This window comes from Staurois parvus, unplaced genomic scaffold (assembly GCF_062004578.1).
Source record: "Staurois parvus isolate SC_StPar_1 unplaced genomic scaffold, SC_StPar_1.0 ptg000001l, whole genome shotgun sequence".
In the NCBI taxonomy this organism is placed as follows: Eukaryota; Metazoa; Chordata; class Amphibia; order Anura; family Ranidae; genus Staurois; species Staurois parvus.
This window is the reverse complement of record NW_028317797.1, coordinates 1,185,609-1,207,216: the sequence shown is the minus strand read 5'-3', so window position 1 is coordinate 1,207,216 and position 21,608 is coordinate 1,185,609. Positions and strand designations below refer to the sequence as shown.

The following is a 21,608-nucleotide window of genomic DNA, read 5'->3' as shown; positions in this document are numbered from 1 at the left end:
TTTTCTGTAGGAGATCAGCAATGGCAGCTTCCATGTTACCCAAGTACAGGCTTCCTTTAATCAGGAGCTAACTATGTGAGGTCAAAAGGGAGGGTATATGTACATTCCACAATCTTATCTGGACAAGTCTCAACTCGGGACTGGTGAGGTGTGCTGCTAAAACGAGTGGCTTACTACACTGCAGGTACAGACATTCTATGTGCTGCACGTCCTGAGGACACAGCAGCCTCTCTAAATACAAGGCTGTCTGGAAAATAGTACCAACATAGAAGTGTATTTTAATTTAGCCATATTCAAAAACTAAAAAAAAACTAAAAAAAAAAAATTAACACACTCTATTTAAGTACTACAGGTATAAATGTCTCCTGGACGTGTCTTGGAAAATGTTTGTTTATTGCTTCAGTTCTGTATTTTTCTTCTCATTCTCTCTGTCCCTTAACAGGTTAAAATACAGAAAAAACAGAAAGGTGTGGACGGCTGCAAACTAGAAAATAAGATGACTGTTTGTGCTTCCTGTCATTTCTCATTGGAGCTCAAAGTCCGCTTCCTCATTTATGATCAATAAAGCAGAAGCGGCAGCGCCATTTCATAAGTAAAGCAAGCTTCTAATCTAAAATAACCCAGTACTACTCCTCGGATAGACCGCTTTCTCATTTACTCCAAGCATGCAGTAAATGCTGGAAAAAGGTGTACAAATACTTCACAGATGACAGCATTTAAACAGGAGATTTGCCCTGATGTGCACATAATACTTTTACTACTTACATTTTATTTTCAATTTAGTAAAACTTTAGCAAAAAAACATTTTTTCAAACTTCAAAAATCACCAGCCTCTGCCCCTCAAAGTAACCTAAACTTGAAGCCCTCCCCATCTCGGGCATACTTGGCAGAAGCCTCTTGGTTGATCACAACCTCCGTGCAAAAATCTGTTCCGCCGCTGGCTGTTCCTGCACAGTAATATATCTATAGCAGAGATGCTAGGAGTGTGGATCCATTCATGTCTATGGGTAGTTATTGCACAGGTGAGGTTAGCATTGTAACTTGGATTTAAAGAACTTCACTCCTCTGATAATTTTTGTGATCCATTGATCAGATGCAGCAGCCCGAGTCCTGCTCCAGCATCCTTGTCCTCCTTAGACATCAGAAACTGGCTGCCTCTTCCAGGTATAGGCACTCAGAGACCGATGGTGAACACCAGCTCCATCCACAGGTCACTACGGGGTTTATTTACTAAAGCTGGAGAGTCCAAAATCAGACTCCTTTCTGCATAGAAACCAATCAGCTTCCAGGTTTCATTGCCAAAGCTTCATTGAACAAGCTGAGGTTAGAAGCCGATTGGTTTCTATGCAGAAGGGAGTCTGATTTTGGACTCTCCAGCTTTAGTAAATAAACCCCTACGTGTCTCTACTACAGCAGCCTTCTGGGATATGTGACTTGGAAATGCCAGAAAAGCTGAGGAAGCAGAGAAGCCAATGCAAGACTGGTGATGGGAGGCAGGGCCAGTCAGAAAAAACACAAAAAAACACAAGTGTAATTTTGTACTGAGGAGGGAGTGCAAGGAGCGCCCAGGGGTGGGGTAGTGGGTTCTTTAGTTATACAAGAAGTGTTCAGGACTGGGTATGGAAAGGCACCTCAAGTGAGATACAGAACGCAGTAAGAAAAATAAATAAAAACAAAAATCACTGGTTCCCAACCCCTCCCCATTCAAAAAAACCTCACTTAAAGTATTTTGGTCAGACTTCCATTTTTATAACTGTAGGCACCAGGAAAAATCTGTTGGGCACCATGCAGAAACTGTACTAACCCTGGTAAACAGTCATATCATGTCAAGAAATAAAACAGTTCATGTACAACTTTAGGCAAAACTTTCTCATTTTTAATACAGTAATGGAGGGTTATAACCCATCAGTTTATTTTTGCCCTCTTTGTCCCATTGGGAAGATTTACCTTCACCTCCTCTCCCATAGCCAAAACAGGAAGTGAGGGGGAAATCTCTACAAATTAGGGTAAAATCTCCAAGTCAACAGAACAAGTGTCCCCTTTGTAAAATCCCCCCTCCATTACTTTTCTGGGGACAACCCAAAATTTGGGATTTTCAGTTTCAACTATAATAGTAAACAGGCCAAAGAGGGTGAATCTCCCTAACTCCCACAGACAATAACTGAAAGAGGTGCTAATCCCTTTCTCCTCTATCCAAAACTAAAAAAAAAAAGTTTTGCCTTTAATTCTACTTTAAGTCATTGAGCATGCTGCTGCTTTTTGAAAAGTGCATTTGTAGTATTAGGTCAGTATGAAATTTAAAAGAATACAACATCACAGCAACTCATGCAGCGAAGAGGCAACCTTCTCAATTGTTCTGGAAAAAGTCCCAAGTATATGAGACTATAGAAGTGGGATTAGCAAATTCCACACTTTCTAACCCAAATATTAATGGATTAGAATTATGGATAGATTGGCAAAGCTGATGTTCAACTAACAAATATATCCTTTTTAGTGTTGTCTGAGACTTTAAACAATAAATTCAGCTTTGGAGAACGTTACATGTGCCACTCGTTTTTAGTGTGGAACATGTAACATTACCAATCCGACAGCCGTCGCCTGATTCCTCTCCCCCCCCCAACAGCAGTACAGGGAGAAATTCCCTGTGCTAGCGGTCACTTTTTAAAAACAGCGCAGCCGTGCGGGGCTCTGCCCACATGGCTGCATCATTCATTCACAGTGTTCAGTGAATGAATGGACTACAAGTCACAACAGCCTTAATGGCTATCGGCTTGTAGTCCTCAATGAACTAACATTGCGCTTCAAGCGCCGCGGTAGTTCATGGAGTCTTCTCAACATAAGTGTATCGGCTTGCCCGTATGGGATGTACGAGCAAGCAGATGCAAAGCTTTACAGGCTCCTACTAGAAAAAAAAAAAACACTTTTTTTTTACCTGCAAAAAATTTGCATTTATAAATTTTTGCAGAATGGCAAACTTATCCTTTAAGCTGTAATATACATTTTTAGGAGTCGCAAAATAAAAAAATAAATTCTGGATAGTGTCCAAGTTTCATAAAATAAGCGAAACATTTACTTCAAAGCTCATACCCTATCAAGAAGACAAATATATTACACTCAACATAGCTCAGGAGACATATACAGCATGCATTTATGCTGCATAGAAGACTATGTTTAGTTAAGGATGAAGAGGGGAAAAAAAGAAAAAAAAACGGAAGCAAGAGTTTGAAAGAGGAAATTACTAAGCGTAATATCAGAGAGAAACCAAGTAGCCCAGACTGGGGGAGGTGAAGCAGTCATGCCCTCTGCAGTCTTAATAAATGAACAGAATTTAAACTGGTGAAAGCCTTTACTGGATAAGACAACCCTATAAAAACAAGAACAGAATACAAGTATAGATGTATTTATAATCCTTCATACTTGGAATATTTGCATAACAGAAGTATCAACTACTGCATGCAGTGTTTTTCCTCAAAATAAATTACAGACCATTTTGGGACAGTAATTTTATTGTCCAACTTCATGATGATGTAGGCTCCACTGACACATGTGAATGGGACTGCTAGCAATTATATGCCAGAGACCCAGCAGGGGTTTCGGGCAATTAGCTGAGGGAAGTAGCCCCATTGAAAGCAATGGGAGACTAAGCTCCCATAGCTAATCAAGGCATCTCACATGTAATCACTCATGGTGCGATTACCAGCAAAAGATGAGCTGCGATTAGCGACAGGAGCTAACAGCCTTCCATTGCTTTCAAATTAGCTGCCTCCCGCATCTAATTCCCAAGAACCCCTGCTGAGTCTCTCCCAAGTAACTGTTAATGGTCCCAGTCACAAGTGTGCATGGGACCTCAAACTGAGCTGTAGGCAGATAACAGTCATGAGAAAAAGTAGGTACACCCCATGGAAATTGTTAACTTATTCACCATAACTGAACTCGCAAACATTAGATCTTTAAACTGGCCATACACAGGTCAAATTTTAGCAGATTCCCTTTTTTTTTTTTTGTTAGCAGACAGCGCCTTCACTCAATCAGATGCAAGACTGCTCAAGTCTTCTGACAGCCACCAGAATACAACAGCTGGCACTGCAGATTTGTCATTCCACTCATTTAGCGTGAATGGGGAAATCGAGTAGCTTTATTTAAACAGTGCATGTAGATGAAGGTGATATACGTGAGTAAGACTACAAGGAAAAGAGGCGTAATTATGTGCAGTGCAAAAAGCACACCCTTAGCACCAAAAGCCAATGTTTCCCTTTTGAAGAGAAATGACTTATTGAAGGCATTTTGAATCACAACCCACCAGTCTGACATCAAATCCATGCAAAATTCCATCACTTCATTCACAATGTTTTTGGGTTTCCTTGCTATAACTGCCCGTTTCAAACTGATTTCAAATCATTTGGCAATCTTTTTAAAACTCTGGCCAGACACAGTCGTTCACAGCTTTCTTTATGAGGGCCTTACAGAGCTCTACTGATCTTGGCAAGATGACATTCCATGTTTATAGCTCCGGACCCTAGAGGTCTGAGGATTAAATAAGACTGTTTCACCTGCATTATTTATTTATTTCAGGTACTTATATAGCGCCATCAATTTACGCAGCACTTTACATATATATTGTACATTCACATCAGTCCCTAACCCTCAAGGGGCGTACAATCTAAGGTCCCTAACTCACATTCCAACATACACATACTAGGGCCAATTTAGACAGGAACCAATGAACTTACCAGCATGTCTTTGGAGTGTGGGAGGAAACCGGAGTACCCGGAGGAAACCCACGCAGGCACAGGGAGAACATGCAAACTCCAGGCAGGTGGTGCCGTAGCTGGTATTCGAACCAATGACCCTAGTACTGCCAGGCGGAAGTGCTAACCATTTAGCCACTGTGCTGCCCATACTCCCAAAATGAGAATCTAGTCAATGGCACCTAATCTGGAATAATAAATTGTAAACTGTAATAAAATAATAAATTGTAATTTAATTGATGTAAAGTGGTGTACTTTATCCATAGGACAAATTTGTATTTTTGTTAATTTAGATAATGAAGATGAATATACTGTGTATTATGTGTCGTGATTAAATAAAATCTCTGGACTTAAGCTGTCAATGTTGCACCAAAAGCAGGATCTATTTTATCTTTTAATAGGCTATTTCTATGATGTAGTTCTGTATGAAGTGATAAAGCTACAACTACAAACACTTCTCATAAGCATCATTTTGAAGCTCACTATTCAATAAGTGAATACAATTCATTTTTGGAGTTCCAGGGATATTAGTGCAGCAATCACACAGCATAACGTAATGCACACAATACAATTCCTCACATACCTGTATGTGTGTCCCTTTGGGGAGGGGGTGGAGTTTACCTATATGCAAGAGATCCCACAGATAACCAGTATGTACAAGTCTTACTGGTCCTTTTACTTTTGGAAACCCTGTTTTTTTTTTTTCTTTTTTGACCTCCTTAAAAATCTGCACTCTATAGATAGTAAAATGCAGCATACTCCAAGGACCCATCTATATTGTCCATATTTGTATAGTAAAACATTTTTCTACACAAAAAAGCAAGGCATTGCAAGCAAGCTTTTGTGCTTTTTTTGCAGAACCTTATAGTTCACACTAGAATGCAGAGCATTTTTTGCACCTTCCGCTTTTGACAGCTCATTTGTTTGACTGCTAATTACTCGGAATGCACCTTTCCTGCACCACGTTCTAATGTGAAGCGGTCCATTCGCTTTTGGAAAAAAACATCAAGTTGCATTAAAGATGTGCATATATAATTAAGTGATATAAGTATGCAACCACACTTTTTTTTAAACTTTATTGAAAATGTCAGTGTGACATTTTATTCACTTCAGCTGCAGGAGAAATAGAGCTTCAGGTGAGTTACAGTGCAAGACATAAAAATGCAAACATGTTGCAGATTTCTGAACCAAACCACAGCTCTCACGAAGGCTGTGTTCAATGTGAACAGGACACATAAAAACCAATTGTTTTCTCTGTGCCCTTGCAGAGACCTATGTATTTCTAATGCTAAAAACCGCAGGCCTTCGCACAAGTGTGAACAATCTTTAAAGAATGGATGTACATAAGCACTTCATTGCCCCAACTAAACCATATAATGAAATAAAGTAGGTATGGGTCAAACGTATAATATTTGGATGAAGGAAGGAAGGGTTAAAACCCCTGTGTTTATTATTTGCGGTGTTCCACGAGGGGGATGTCTTTTCACATCTTTTTCAAGAGACATCAAGTGTGTGAGTAAATATCTACAAAATGGAATTTCCCCTCTTAGACAGCTTCTCCTGTTACAACTGTAAATTTTTACATTTTCCCTCACTTCCTTCAGAACACAGTGTAAATCTACCTAATGGGGGCAAACAACCCCCCCCCCCCCAAAAAAAATGGCTTTTTGCCCTCTGAAAAGAGATTCATGGTGGATTGCCTTTCATCACGGGATCATGCCACAACTACGAGCAATCTTGCGCTGTGACTCCCCCGTCGCTCTCAATGGGTGAAAATTGCCACAGGATGTGTACAGGCTGTAATGTTAGAATTCCAGTGGTCATCCGGTGGGGGGCAGGTGATGGTGGTAAAACCACAGCTCAGCCTCTAATTTATCATCCCCAGCTGCCACTGTTAAACAGCCCCAAGTGCTGCAGGTCTCAGACCCTAGCATTATAGGCCTGTGTCTCTACCACCTTCATTTTTTGTGGCAGATGAGATGAAGGTGGAGACAAACATAGCGCATAGGCCCTGGAGTACTTATAAAAAAGAAAAAAAAAAAAAAAGTGAACTGGGTATACAACAGGAGATGTAATAAAGCCAGCATGCTTTTGTGGCAAGAGAATGTACAACTGCTTTAACTTGGGTAAGTTTGTGTGCAGGGTTTGGCTTTAAGTAACTTTACAGAAGGACAAGCCCCTGCTTGTAATACAGAGGCAGTTGTGTTGTACTGGAGTCCAGGTTTTCTTAAAAGCATGGAGAGGTATGTATGCTGAAGTGCAGATCTCACTGGAGGACTGGATAAATGGAGAGTACTGTGTGTGCTAAAGTACAGATCTCACTGATGGCATGACACTGGAAAATGCATGGTACTGTGGGACAGATCTCGCTGGTCTCTATTGCATACCAGCGTTATGGAAAAAACAACCCCTTATAAATTATATAAATAAATCAATAAGCTAATTTAGATAAAGAAAGCAGCTGCCAACCAACTGTGCAATCACTCCACTGTGTTCATAAATCTATCAAATAATGGTGAAATGCTTCCAACAGTCAATTCATATGCCTATAAAAGCAATCCTTTATCATAGAAAAAATAATTTCAATATTTAATAACATGTGAATGTGCAAAATACACACACACAAACACGTCTTGCAGCATAAACAATAAAATATAAAAAAAAAAAAAAAAATGTAGTCCAATGTAAAGTCCCATACACCAATCTTCGTGCAATCCCCAATCGTTTGATCAATTATTGGCAAGAAAATATAACTTCCTTCAGCATGAGTAAACACCACCAGTCTTTAAGAAAAAAAACTGGAGCGCAACGCATCAGGTGGGCAGTGACATCACACTGGGCGGAGCTTAGATGCCAAACCATCCCAACTGTCAAACATGGTGGTGGAAACATTCTGCTTTGGGGGTGTTTTTCTGCTAAGGGGACAGGACAACTGCACCGCATCAAAGGGACGATGGACAGGGCAATGTACCGTCAAATCTTGGGTAAGAACCTTCTTCCCTCAAGCCAGGACATTGAAAATGGGTCGTGGATGGGTGTTCCAGCATGACAATGACCCAAAACACGCAGCCAAGGCAACAAAGGAGTGGCTCAAGAAGAAGCACATTAAGGTCCAGGAGTGGCCTAGCCAGTCTCCAGACCTTAATACGATTGAAAATCTGTGGAGGGAGCCGAATGTGCCAAACGACAGCCACCAAACCTTAATGACTTGGATAGGATCTGCCAAGAGGAGTGGGCCAAAATCCCTCCGGAGATGTGCGCAAACCTGGTGGCCAACAACAGGAAACGTCTGACCTCTGATTGCCAACAAGGGATTTGCCACCAAGTACTAAGTCATGTTTTGTGAAGGGGATCAAATACTTATTTCCCTCATGAACATGCTAATCAGTGCATCATTTGTTAGACATGCATTTCTTTTCAATTTTTTATTGCTATTCTGTCTCTCAGTGTTACAATACACCTACCATTCGATTTGTAGACTGATCATTTCTTTGTGAGTGGGCAAACATTCAAAATCAGCAGGGGATCAAATACTTATTTCCTTCACTATGTGTATATAATATATATATTTTTTTATTCCTGGGAGATCGGGTATGATTTGGTGAGGGAGGCTTTGAGAAAGCCAACTAGGGAACATAGCATCAGGTGGGCAGTGACATCCCCATGCTGGACGGAGCTTAGACATCATTTTGGAAAGTCAGGTATGCCAATAGCCTGTGACATGCCTCTATAAACTTAACATGTTAGTGTAATTTTAAACCTTTTATGGAACTAAACCAGCAGTCAGCACTTTTGGATGTTTCTCAGCTTCCTTTTAATATATATACAGTCAGGTCCATAAATATTGGGACATCGACACAATTCTAACATTTTTGGCTCTATACACCACCACAATGGATTTGAAATGAAACAAACAAGATGTGCTTTAACTGCAGACTGTCAGCTTTAATTTGAGGGTATTGACATCCAATTCAGGTGAACGGTGTAGGAATTACAACAGTTTACATATGTGCCTCCCACTTGTTAAGAGACCAAAAGTAATGGGACAGAATAATAATCATAAATCAAACTTTCACTTTTTAATACTTGGTTGCAAATCCTTTGCAGTCAATTACAGCCTGAAGTCTGGAACGCATAGACATCACCAGACGCTGGGTTTCATCCCTGGTGATGCTCTGCCAGGCCTCTACTGCAACTGTCTTCAGTTCCTGCTTGTTCTTGGGGCATTTTCCCTTCAGTTTTGTCTTCAGCAAGTGAAATGCATGCTCAATCGGATTCAGGTCAGGTGATTGATTTGGCCATTGCATAACATTCCACTTCTTTCCCTTAAAAAACTCTTTGGTTGCTTTTGCAGTATGCTTTGGGTCATTGTCCATCTGCACTGTGAAGCGGCGTCCAATGAGTTCTGAAGCATTTGGCTGAATATGAGCAGATAATATTGCCCGAAACACTTCAGAATTCATCCTGCTGCTTTTGTCAGCAGTCACATCATCAATAAATACAAGAGAACCAGTTCCATTGGCAGCCATACATGCCCACGCCATGACACTACCACCACCATGCTTCACTGATGAGGTGGTATGCTTAGGATCATGAGCAGTTCCTTTCCTTCTCCATACTCTTCTCTTCCCATCACTCTGGTACAAGTTGATCTTGGTCTCATCTGTCCATAGGATGTTGTTCCAGAACTGTGAAGGCTTTTTTAGATGTCGTTTGGCAAACTCTAATCTGGCCTTCCTGTTTTTGAGGCTCACCACTGGTTTACATCTTGTGGTGAACCCTCTGTATTCACTCTGGTGAAGTCTTCTCTTGATTGTTGACTTTGACACACATACACCTACCTCCTGGAGAGTGTTCTTGAACTGGCCAACTGTTGTGAAGGGTGTTTTCTTCACCAGGGAAAGAATTCTTCGGTCATCCACCACAGTTGTTTTCTGTGGTCTTCCGGGTCTTTTGGTGTTGCTGAGCTCACCAGTGCGTTCCTTCTTTTTAAGAATGTTCCAAACTGTTGTTTTGGCCACGCCAAATGTTTTTGCTATCTCTCTGATGGGTTTGTTTTGTTTTTTCAGCCTAATGATGGCTTGCTTCACTGATAGTGACAGCTCTTTGGATCTCATCTTGAGAGTTGACAGCAACAGATTCCAAATGCAAATAGCACACGTGAAATGAACTCTGGACCTTTTATCTGCTCATTGTAATTGGGATAATGAGGAAATAACACATACCTGGCCATGGAACAACTGAGAAGCCAAATTGTCCCATTACTTTTGGTCCCTTACCAAGTGGGACGCACATATGCAAACTGTTGTAATTTCTACACCGTTCACCTGATTTGGATGTAAATACCCTCAAATTAAAGCTGACAGTCTGCAGTTAAAGCACATCTTGTTCATTTCATTTCAAATCCATTGTGGTGGTATAGAGAGCCAAAAATGTTAGAATTGTGTCGATGTCCCAATATTTATGGACCTGGCTGTATTCCTGGGAGACCGGGTATGATTTGGTGAATGCTGAAGAGAATCAAGGGTCGAAAAAAAAAAAATGCAATTTACCCCATTTTTGAGTGAGTTTCCTGATATAAAGTGAGGATATATCCATGAGGTGTGGCGATGCTTACTTACAATGAAGGAAGTTACACTCACCGGCAACTTTGTTAGGTACACCTGTTCAATTGCTGGGTAACACAAATTGCTAATCAGCCAGTCACATGGCAGCAACTTAATGCATTTAGGCATGTAGATGTGATAAAGACGACTTGCTGAAGTTCAAACCAAGTATCAAAATGTGGGGATTTAAGTAATTTTGAATGTGGCATGGCTGTTGGTTCCAGACGGGATGGTCAGATTTTTTCAAAAACCGCTGATCTACTGGGATTTTGCATGCACAACCATCTCTAGGGTTTACAGAGAATGGTCCGAAAAAGAAAAAATAATATCCAGCGAGTGGCAGTTGTGTGGACGAAAATGCCTTGTTGATATCAGAGGAGAATGGGCAGACTGGTTGCTACAACATTCAGATGGTAGGGTCAGAATTTGGAGTAAATGACATCCTAGATTGTAAGCTCGAAAGAGCAGGGTCCTCGAACCCCTCGTGTATTGTTTTGTTACTGTATTGTCTCATGTTCTGTCCCCCACTATAATGTACAGCGCTGAGCAAACCTTTTGGCGCCATATAAATACTGTATTATAATAATAATAACAGCACGGATCCATCCTGCCTTGTATGATCAGTTCAGCCTGGTGGTGGTGGTGTAATAGTATGGGGGATATTTTCTTGGCACTTGCAAGGCGTACCTAATAAAGTGGCCAGTGAGTGTATATTGTTTTCTTGGCAAGAACTGATGAATCGATTGAGGAATGTATGAATATTGGTTGGTGTATAGGACTTTTCACATTGGACTACATTTTCTTTTTATTATTACTATTGTTTATGCTGCAAGACACACAAACAGGGTGTGTGTGTATATAATTTTATTAATTTTTTTTGGCACATTCACATATGATTTGGGATTTGGGTTACCTTAGTAGAATATATAAATTGTGACTTTGTATTTTATATTGGAAGCGTGTCACCATTACTTATTCTAGAATGTCTGTTAGTGGCTTTACTCAATGTGTCGTATCGCCTTATATTTTACCTCCTGTGTGCTGGCTCTTCTCTTGCACTTGCACTGTACTTCCTGCGTGTGCAGAAAATTGAGGACCTCTGAACATGAATGCGTGACTGATAAAATGATGGACTGGAAAGAAAGTTTCAATTCTACTGTCTATTGGAAAAAACAGGTCTTTGTATACCATACATGAAACAACAGGAGTGTCTGCACCAGGGTTAGGGGAGAACCTACAACTTCCACTGGCACAATACGTTTCGTCCAGCACACATGTTTAAAATGAGGGAAAGTGAAAAGTAACTGTCTCAGCAGATATTAGATCTGTGCAACCAGATGTGCAGTAAGAAAGGAAATATTTGTGGTTTGCAGATTTTGCTTAAAATATGGACTTTCTCCAGACTAACACAGAATGGGTTACTTACTCTGGGCTGGCAAAGAACCATGAAGTACTAAACCAAGCAGTACACATCCGTAGGGGATTGCAAATCTGCTGAAATTCAGGACAGGAAAGATGAGTCAACTATTTCCATTAGTTGAAAAAAAAAAAAAAATCTACTTTTCTGCACTGCACAAAAGGGACCAAACAGTCATGGATCCTCAGAGGGCTTTAAAGAACCCTTATATATTTTTCTAAACTTCTCCCATACCATGTTTATCTAAACACACAAAAAAAACAAAAAAACAACAATAATATCTTGCAGCTTACCAATCCTTAAAAAAAGAAGTACGGCCAAAGCTTTTATTCTGCAATACTTCTCTTGTGGGTCACAGGAGTCCACTTAGTTTTGCTCTCCTGTTATTCAGAATCAGCCGACAGCCACAACTTAAGAAAGCAGAGCGGAAACCTGCCAGAAATAGGCACCAACTCACCAAATAAAATAAATAAAATGCAGAAAAGGAAATGCCGATAGATTCCACTTAAATGTTTACGGCAAACTGACTGTCTCTGGCTATTCCCAAGTCCCCCATCCCTCCACAACCTACTTACACTGCAGCGGTGGATCACTGATCTTCACTCCCTGAAGAGTTGCTGCAGAGTGTTGTATGATGGGAGGACTCAGATGAGTAAAAAAAAAAAATTAAAAAAAAAAAAAAAGGGGGCAAATAAGTGTTTTTTGTTAGATTGACTTCAGTACAACCAGTCTGCCCATACATGCACTGAAATTCAGCCGGTCCCTGCCAAGCCGGCAAAATGTCCATCCATCTATGGCTGGTCTTAGCAGATCCAGGTGGGTCATACATTTTTTTTCAGGACAGAATGGACTTTCATTTGGTGGAAAATGGTAATGGATATTTGATTTTGTTTTAATATGAAAGGAAAACCGGCCCAAAATGCTGCAATAAAATTATTTTTTTAATTTTAGCCTGATATTTTAGGCCATTACCATGATCCACCCACAAACTGAATTCTCCTATGCCTAATGATCACAGCAATAACACACATGTACATTATTTGTTCCTGTAGAAGGGCCAAGAAATAATAGTAAATGTTTTTTTTTTTACCCCAACACTTGCATTGACACTAAATCTAAAACCTTTTTTGTTACCTAAAACACACTGACCCCCAACACTGCCACTATCACTGACACAAAGGTTAGATTTAGAAGTGTGGCTAAGGCTCCAATCCCACCTATGCGTTTTTTTATTGCTTTTTGCAGAAGCGCACTACAGTCCATTTAAAATGGTTTTCCTATGGAACATGATCACATTTATGCTTTTTTGAGCTGCTGCATTTTGGAAATTATTTTGCATCCTTATTCTGCCCAGCAGCAAAAAAAAAAAAAAAAAAAAAAAAAAGTGAACACAAAAAAAAAATGCAAACCAAACTGCAAAAAGCACTGGAGAAAGCATCAAATGCAAAATGCATATATGTGAAACAGTTCTGCATTTGGACAGTGCTTCACAGGAAATTGACAGGCGGCGAGGAGGCAATGCGACTCCTCCTCACTGCCAATTTTATCTCAATTTTTGAACATAAATGCCCCAGGCATTTGTAGCACTTCCCTGTTTGTCTGGAAGTGGCGCATTTAGCAAGCTTGCTGACTGCTACATGCCTGATTTTGCCACAGGCGTGAAGCAAAGCATTCCCCTCCAACTGAGGCTATACACTTTCTGAACTAGATCAAGCCCTGAATATTTTTTTTTTTTTTGCTTTAATCTTATTCTTGTACATAGTTCTTTTCTAGTGAGAATGGAAAAGATACCTTGGATCTTCTTGCTAGAGACAGGATGGGCTACAGAGCAAATGGCCATCACAGCGAGGTATCAGAGGCCATCACAGCGATCGTTACTACAGACCTGAAAGTGGTTGTAAAGGCTCAAGGTTTTTTCATTTTATGCATAAAGTTAAAAAAAAAAACCCTTCTGTTTGCAGCAGCCCCACCTAATAACCCGTTTGATCTAGCGATGTGCACTGGAGTCTTGGCTCCCGATGCTGTCAATCACAGCCAGTGCGCCAATAAGAAGAGGGTGGGGCTGGGCCACAGCTCTGTGTGTGAATAGACACACAGAGCAGCGGGTGCCCCCATAGCAAGCTGCTTGTTCTGGGGACACTCAACAGGAGGGAGGGGCCAGGAGAGCCTGCGGGGGACCCAAGAAAAGGAGGATCCAGGCTGCTCTGTGTAAAACCACTGCACACAACAGGTAAGTATAGACTCGTTTGTTATTTTTAGGGAAAAAAAAAAGTTAAGCCTTTAGTACCGCTTGAAGCTGTCACCGATAGTCTGGTCTCAGGGCTGGGAGAGTGCGGTTGAGCGCGCTTCCAGCACAAACACAGGAACACATATGCAGCACCCAGAAATAAAGCCTACTTCCTGACCGCCACATATATGCATGGGTTAAAATGCTTGTTAAATTAACATATACACAGACATTAAAAAAGGTGATTTTTTAATGTCAAAAGCTTATTGGAGTAAATATAAAAATTGCAATCTGAAATGATAGATTGTGCCATGCTGAAAACAATTGTAGTTTTCCATTCAGCTGCAGTTTCATCTTCAACTGTTCTTGCATAATTAGGTTAAAAGAATATAGAAATGGTAGAAGAAACCAACTGATGCTAGATTTGATCAGGCCATCAAAACTATTGTTGCATCAATCAGATGAATGTGTGTATGATCAGCATAAATGGCCTGTGACACAAGTAAGCTGAAGCATTAATAAGCAACTCTCAGCCGGTCAAAGCCTTGGTCGGGAGGGGGGGTTAATTTGTCTAATTTAAAAGGACTGTAAAGACTCATCTAGGATTGAAGCCTGGCTGCTCAACTTAGAAACAGAATGCCTGCTTTTCAGCTGGTGCTGATCTTTATTTCCATAAATCCTGGCTCCTTTTTATTCTAAAGCTCTGCTTGCCTACATGTATTATGGGAGATCAGTGGGAGGCAAACTTGCAGAAACCAATTGTGCTGCAATATATTTAGTATATGACTCCCATTTCTCTTTTAAGAACAGTGTGTCATAGAACACTACAATGCGGTTAGGATATTACTGGAATATGATTAATATTAATAATACAATGTTTGAAAGAACCAGTTAGAAATCATTTGGTAGCACAAAGTCCAAAGTACAAGCTGACCCCATATCATCACACCCCCCAACGCAATAGATGCTGTTTTTGCAGCCTCTCTCAATAGTTCAAAAAATGAAGAAATCACCTTTTGCAAAGTAAATATAAATAAATGCACCCATATAAAAAAAAAAAAAAAAAAAAAAAAAAGAAAAGGAGATTTGAGACGTGCTCATTGGATTATCGGTGAAATGATCTAGCTCCTGCAGACTATTCCTTCAGCTTAAGTCCATACTTACTGAGGTACTGACCATTCGTTACAGCGCTAGGGAAGTATCAAGGGACTACAAGTGCACCAGCATCACACTTGTGCTTCATTACAGTCCCTCGTGGTGGCAGATGGGATTTGTAGTTTTTTTCATTCACAACTTTGAACAAATAATTCAGTTGTGCAGCTGGGTGGGGAGAACTCCAGGATTCTGTAAGTGGAAAGGGGGAGGTTTGGGGGTGGGGGGACTCTTACCTAATTTCATGTTACACCCATGCTTACATCATCTGAAAAGTGAAGTTAGCTTTTGAGTCACTATAGGCTCAGTAGTCACCTTAGGGATGTCAAACTCATAAGGTGGTTCTAAAGCCTAAACATTTTTCACCTTAATTCTTTCCCTGCATTAAGATAAAAAAAATATTCCAGCACCTGTATTGCCCCTTCACGCCCCTTATATTTACCCGAGTTCTCATTAGAACCCTCGAACCAGTGTAGTGCCCATCTGCAGCGGCTCTCCCCACTCTCACAGGCTTTGCTGAGGCAGCGGGAGCCATTGGCTCTTAAAGGCTGTCAGTCAAACACTGTGACAAGGGAGTGGGGGGTGTAACCAAACCACACTATCTTTGTCAATGGATGCAGGCAGCATGGCTCAGGATCGAGTCTGCAGGTGTGCCAGTTTAGGAAGTGACCCCAGAAGAGGAGGCTTGGGGGAGCTCTGTGCATTTCTATTGCTCAGAGCAAGTAAGTATAACAAGTATAACTGGATGGAGTTTTGTCTTTTTTTCAGCCAGGCAATTATGTAACTGTTTGTTTAGAAAAAGAAAAAATTTACACTTTACAATCACTTTAATAAACTGGCAAACAAAGCCTGATACCTGTTAAACCCCACAACATGGCTGTTAACTTTTTATTGTATTGTACTGATTGGTTGTTGAATACACCAAGAGCCGGGGAATATCCAAGAGGCTCTGTTTAAGTTTTGTATTGAAGGTGTAAAATACTAATCAACAGAAGTTAACAAAAACACAGCTAGGCACACCTGCCTACGTGCCTGAGCTAAGGGCAAATGGATTTCAGGAAGTAAATGTTACATAAATCATCTGCCCTTACTCCAGAAGGCCACAGCCAGAAATGCTAAGTGGAGTCTTTTTCAACGTGATTTCTCAACAAAACAAAGCATAGAGACATGAATGGAATGTGGAGTTTGCTTTAAATCTTAAAAAATGAATTAAATAGCACTTTTGGTCTGTGGTGCTTAGATGCAGTGTAGTTCTGCTTTCAAATTATTTTTATTTATGTACTATATCAGTAGTTTTGATGTTTTTACCCAAGATTCATCTACATAAAAGTTTCAAATAGAAAAGTTGACAACCATGTTTCTTGTAAACCTCTGAGGGTCTATGAAAGAGCAACTGAAAATGTGCAGAAAGTGCAACTCAATACAAATGCACACGGTCACATTAGGATTAGGCAAGTCTTTCACAGTACCCTAGGCAAAAACCACTGTGTAAACCTGCTTACTGATACATTTAGTTCCTCTTGCTCGGTTACACTGCACTTCCTTTACAACTCTATGTGGAACATGAGTAACCCTAGATTATGAAAGGAAGTTAGAAAAAAAAAAAAAGTTCCCTTTAGCAGACCCTCAACTATTCATTTTAGGGCACAGTAAACAGGTATCCATTTCATGAATCAAGATACACTGGGGAGCCTACCAAAATGTTTATCAACACTAATAAGGACAATGTTGCAACCTATGTAAAACAAATATGTTTACATAACAGGACTAAAGTGGTAGTAAACTTTCCCAGCATTCATGTTCACAGAGCCGATCACGCACAGCTCAGTAAACATTTACGACCCCGATCTGGGCAGCTGCAAAGTGAACCTTGTGCGCATACATTGGAGTGACATCACTGCGGCCCATTTATTCAAGCGGCCAAAAGGCACGGAACACAGTGGAAAGACCAGGCTGGTATGCCGTTCTTACTAGCACATTATGGCCTAACCCACCTGGGGGCCCCTAAAAAGGACCGAAAGTGGACTTTACTATGGCTTTAACTCCTACAAGATAAACTGCAACAAACACGTCAATGAGAAAGTTCCAAGCTTGTCACTGCAACTCGTAAAATGATTACCTTTCATCCAATCTAAATAAACCCCGCCTAAGTGTACCTGATAGTAAAAGGGTAGATCCTGGCGTAAAGGTATTCACAGCTAAAACTTTTTTGGTCAACAAATACATCAGTTTTTGTTTTTTTTTTGGGGTGGGAAGTTCCAAAGTTGACAGTTGTAGCCAGAAAAAGAATAGCGGTGAAAACCTTCAGTGGGGACACGTACATCCTGAGGTTTCTTTGGAACAGAAAAGTACACACTTTGTGTTTTGTTTTGATTATTTAATACAGGTTAGCCAACATAATTTAATAAAAAGAATTGCACTAAATGCTGAAGCGATTTGATAAAAGAAATATCAGTCTTGGACATTATGAGAACCTCTGCCTGGAATCAGGTTACAAAGCCTGCAGTGATCTGTTATCTACACAGCCATCAGGCCTCTTCCTCTCATTGTGGAAACTAAACACTGGTAGATCACAATTAGCAAATGTGCTAAAAAGAATTCTATAGCAAAGTAAAATTCAAAACAATCTACTGTACAATAATACTATAAAGACAAAAACCCTATAAAAGCTATATTGATGAACATTCAAAAAGATACGATAATTTTAAATGAAAGACCGCAAAACCATCTGGTAGTAGTTACTTTCAACTGGGCTGGTTATGCAACACTGATTTTTAGACCCTCATCTAAATGGCTCCCTCAGTTCTAAGTGTAAGGTACAACCCCCCTCCCAAGCGCTCAAACACCATGAAACACCTTTTGAACAAATAAATAAATGCATGTCTTTTTGAGGGGAAAAAAAAAAAAAGAAGAGTATCTATTATTTTTTTCTAAGGAGCCTGCAGAGAATTGCACCTGTGATCAGAAGATCACGGGTGCAATCTCAGGCTCCTGCAGACTCTACATAGCTGACTTCCTGTACCTCATATGGGCAGGCAGTTAACTGAGAGCAGGTAGATCAATGGACAACCAGAGCGCTCACCAGCACTTTTGCAGCTCATTGAAAACTACAAGCTGTCAGCCACAATGGCTGATGGTACTTGTAGGCATTCATTCACAGGAAACTGTGAATGACAGGCACAGCCATGTGGCCGGAGCCCCACATGACCATGGTATGTTAAAATTGTGGGTGCAGGGAGAAGATCCCTGGCCTGCTGTCACATAGAGGGGGAGGGCTGCAGATGCTGGAACGTGTAACATGATCCTGAAGGTGTACTTATCCATGTCAGACCTTTCATGTTGGACAATCAGAATGTACCCAAACATTATTCATGGTAATAATAAAGGGTGTAAAACCCAAAACTTCAATATATTGCAGTTGAATATTTCTTAGATGTGGTCGTTGCATTTGTTTCCTTTTTCAGGCATCTATTCCTTTCTTTTCACCTGTTAACCCTGACAATAGCAGACTTCCTGCCCCTAGGTGACTATGCTCACTCATCCACTGGATCTATGGATGAATTGTTGTCACCCAGCTGAACTTCAAACATTCCCTCTCTGAAACCTTTGTTCATCTCTGTTGTACAAGGGATGAGGAGATTAGCAGTTCATAGAAGGAAGATTAGATTATTTTGTGCTTCCAGGTCAGCTCCACTGGGGGGGGGGGGGGGGGGGGAACGACAGGTTGATTCAGTTGCCAGTGCCTTAACTATCTTCAGGCACCCCTTATGTGAAGAGGCAGTTGTTTCGTAAAAGGTGAACTAACTCTTTACAATAACGGAGTTAACCCTTGCGTTATAAGGGTCCATTCACACTAGATGCAGTGAGGCTGTACTGACAGCTATGTCCAGCGCAACCTCAATGTACGTACAAGACAAAACAGTGTCAGGTCACACCAGGGTTGCTGTGGTGTATACTGAATATTAATGCTCACAATAAACATTTTAAGGGCAGCGACCTGAACCACCACACCTCAACATCACAGCAGTAAACAGAGCTCACAGGTGATATTATAATGAAGGTCTGTGAAAAAAGTAAACAGGCAATTCTCTGGGACTGGCCTGGGGGGGGGGGGGGGAATAACGACAGAACATAGAGCAGTTGTGCACAGCAACCAGTCAGCTTCTCTCTTCAGTTAGGCTTTTTGGAAATGAAAGATAGAAGCTAACGGATTGCCGTTCACAACTGCTAGATTCTGACTGCTCCAGTTTGGATAAATTCCTCCCAATGGTGTCTCTTCGCACACAACAGTGGCTGTGCATTCAGCACGACTCACTGGAGTGAGCGGGTCAGTGCCGCTCTTGGCATTCACCGTACTGGAGGAGAGCCCACCCTTGGCATTCACCGAATTGGAGGGGGGCCACACTTGGCATTCACCGAATTGGAGGGGGGCCACACTTGGCATTCACCGAATTGGAGGGGGGCCACACTTGGCATTCACCAAACTTGAGGGGGGAAGTTGCCTTAATGTTTGGGTGCCGCCCTGCCAACCTCCAGAAGTGTGAAAGGGGCCCCACTGGACTGCAGGGTAGGTCCCCGACATTCACTGGATTGCAGCGTAGGTCCCCGACATTCACTGGATTGCAGGGTAGATCCCCGACATTCACTGGAAGCTCCCCGGATGAGCGATGAAATATCTTCAACATCACAAAACAAGAGCAGATAACTGTAACAAACTACAGCAGGAGTGGGACAGAAGAGAGGGGCGCAGGGACAGAAGAGAGGGGCGCAGGGACAGCACGCCTTGTCATACAGATTTACTAAGCTGAGCCTATAGACTGCATCTGCCAATCAATAGTCAGCCAGTCTACAGCGGATGAATGGGATCCTCCTGCCAGCTCAACACATGTCCAGGTATGCAGAGGCTTTGATCTGGCTGGGCCTGCACTTCCCTCCCACCACAGCAGGCGGGGACATGCAGGAAGACATTAACCCCGGAACTGCCACAGCCCAGCCGACTAATCTGCCTGACACATGAATGAGATGTCAGTGAATGGGGGGCACTGTGCCCGGGGGAGGGGCTGGGTGGAAGCTGGCACAGGAATGACATGGAGGGGAGAATAGGGGGGGCCCCCGGGATAGAAGATGGGGGGCCCCTGCCAGGCAGTAGTACATGGGCTCCCCGGTCTGATGCCGCACGTCGGGCGGAGAGCGGTGACAGTGATGGGCACAGCCCCTCTATGGTATGGAGGACTCCGCAGAGCGGACACTGCACTCCCTGACAGATGTGGCGGTGCCGGCTCTGGTGGGTGGGTGTGCGCTCCTCTCTCTCTCACACAGGGGAGGTGACAACCAACGCCCAGCGTGTTCCCGGCCACACAGCTACTCACCCCGGTCCCGTTGTCGCACACCACCACCTTCCTGCCTTGGCTGTCCATGTCGGTGCCTCCCTCCTCCGCCGGAGCCTCCGAGCTCTCAGTCACTGGCTAGACCGGAAGTGCGTCCCCCGCCCGACACCTATACTACTTCTCCTTCTCCTCCGGTAGGTGGGAACACGTGACTCGCCGTGTCACTGGCAGCCTCCGCCCCAAACGACCAATCAGGAAGAAGCACGGGATTCTTGCGGCGAGGGCGGGGGGAGCGGAAAGAGTGGTTGGACGGGCGATGAGAGGAAGCCGGAAGTTCATTCATCCGCTGTGTAGGCTGTCGGCGCCATCTTTGTTACTGGCAAAGAAGAGAGCTCAGTTTATAATGCACAGGAGAATTCGTGGCTGATGTGTGCGGCTTAAAGGCATATTCATGTTCAACAAGTCTGAGCCAAAAATAAGTGTTCAGTTCTCCAAATCCAATGACATCTTTCCAGGCAGAGTTGTGAAGGAGCAGAGTGATGTAACTGAGGGGTAGACACAGGTAAAGCTGGACTCCAGTCTTCCCTTCAGCCTTGAACTTTTTTTTTTTTTTAAAGTCTGCAAAAGCGCGAAAAACTAAAAACCCGTAAGTGTTCACAAAAAACGTGCAAGTGCAAAACACCACACAAAAAAGTGCACTTAGGGGTGTGCTTTGTCCCTCCCCCGAAGGGGATGGACCTCTACCCTGATCCCCCGGGGCACGAAGCTCCTGACAGGGACAAGGTTCCCATTTGGTCCACCTAGCCAAAAGGCCTGGCGGACCACCGTTCCTTGTGGCCAGCCGAAGCCAGCCACTCAGTACTTGGTCAGGGGGTTCTCCCGAAGAGAAAACCCCCTAGGGACAGATGAGGAAGGAACCAAAAGGCCACACATCCTCCCCCTATACTTCAGGGTAGGCCTGAGGACCCACACCCTACCATCCTGTGAGAAATAAAACACATAAGTGAAAGTGACAAACGTGGGAGAGAAAATAAATTAAATAAATAAAAAGTGGTTGTGCACATTGTGCACAGACCAGGCCCTGAGGCCTGTAGCAAAAATTGCCCAGAACTTAGCCAGAAGGCCCGGTCC

General features: G+C 42.2%; 1 protein-coding gene across 1 annotated transcript in view; it reads right to left on the bottom strand.

The window, feature by feature from the left end:
• The window catches only part of ACTR2 (actin related protein 2), a 91,200-nt gene extending 70,493 nt beyond the window's left edge, over window positions 1-20,707 (bottom strand). The window contains exon 1 of the mRNA XM_089673350.1: window positions 20,520-20,707. Within this exon, the coding sequence (XP_089529476.1) occupies window positions 20,520-20,567 (48 nt within the window). The 5' untranslated portion in view covers window positions 20,568-20,707. The remainder of the gene's footprint in view (window positions 1-20,519) is intronic.
• Window positions 20,708-21,608: the final 901 nt, after the last annotated feature.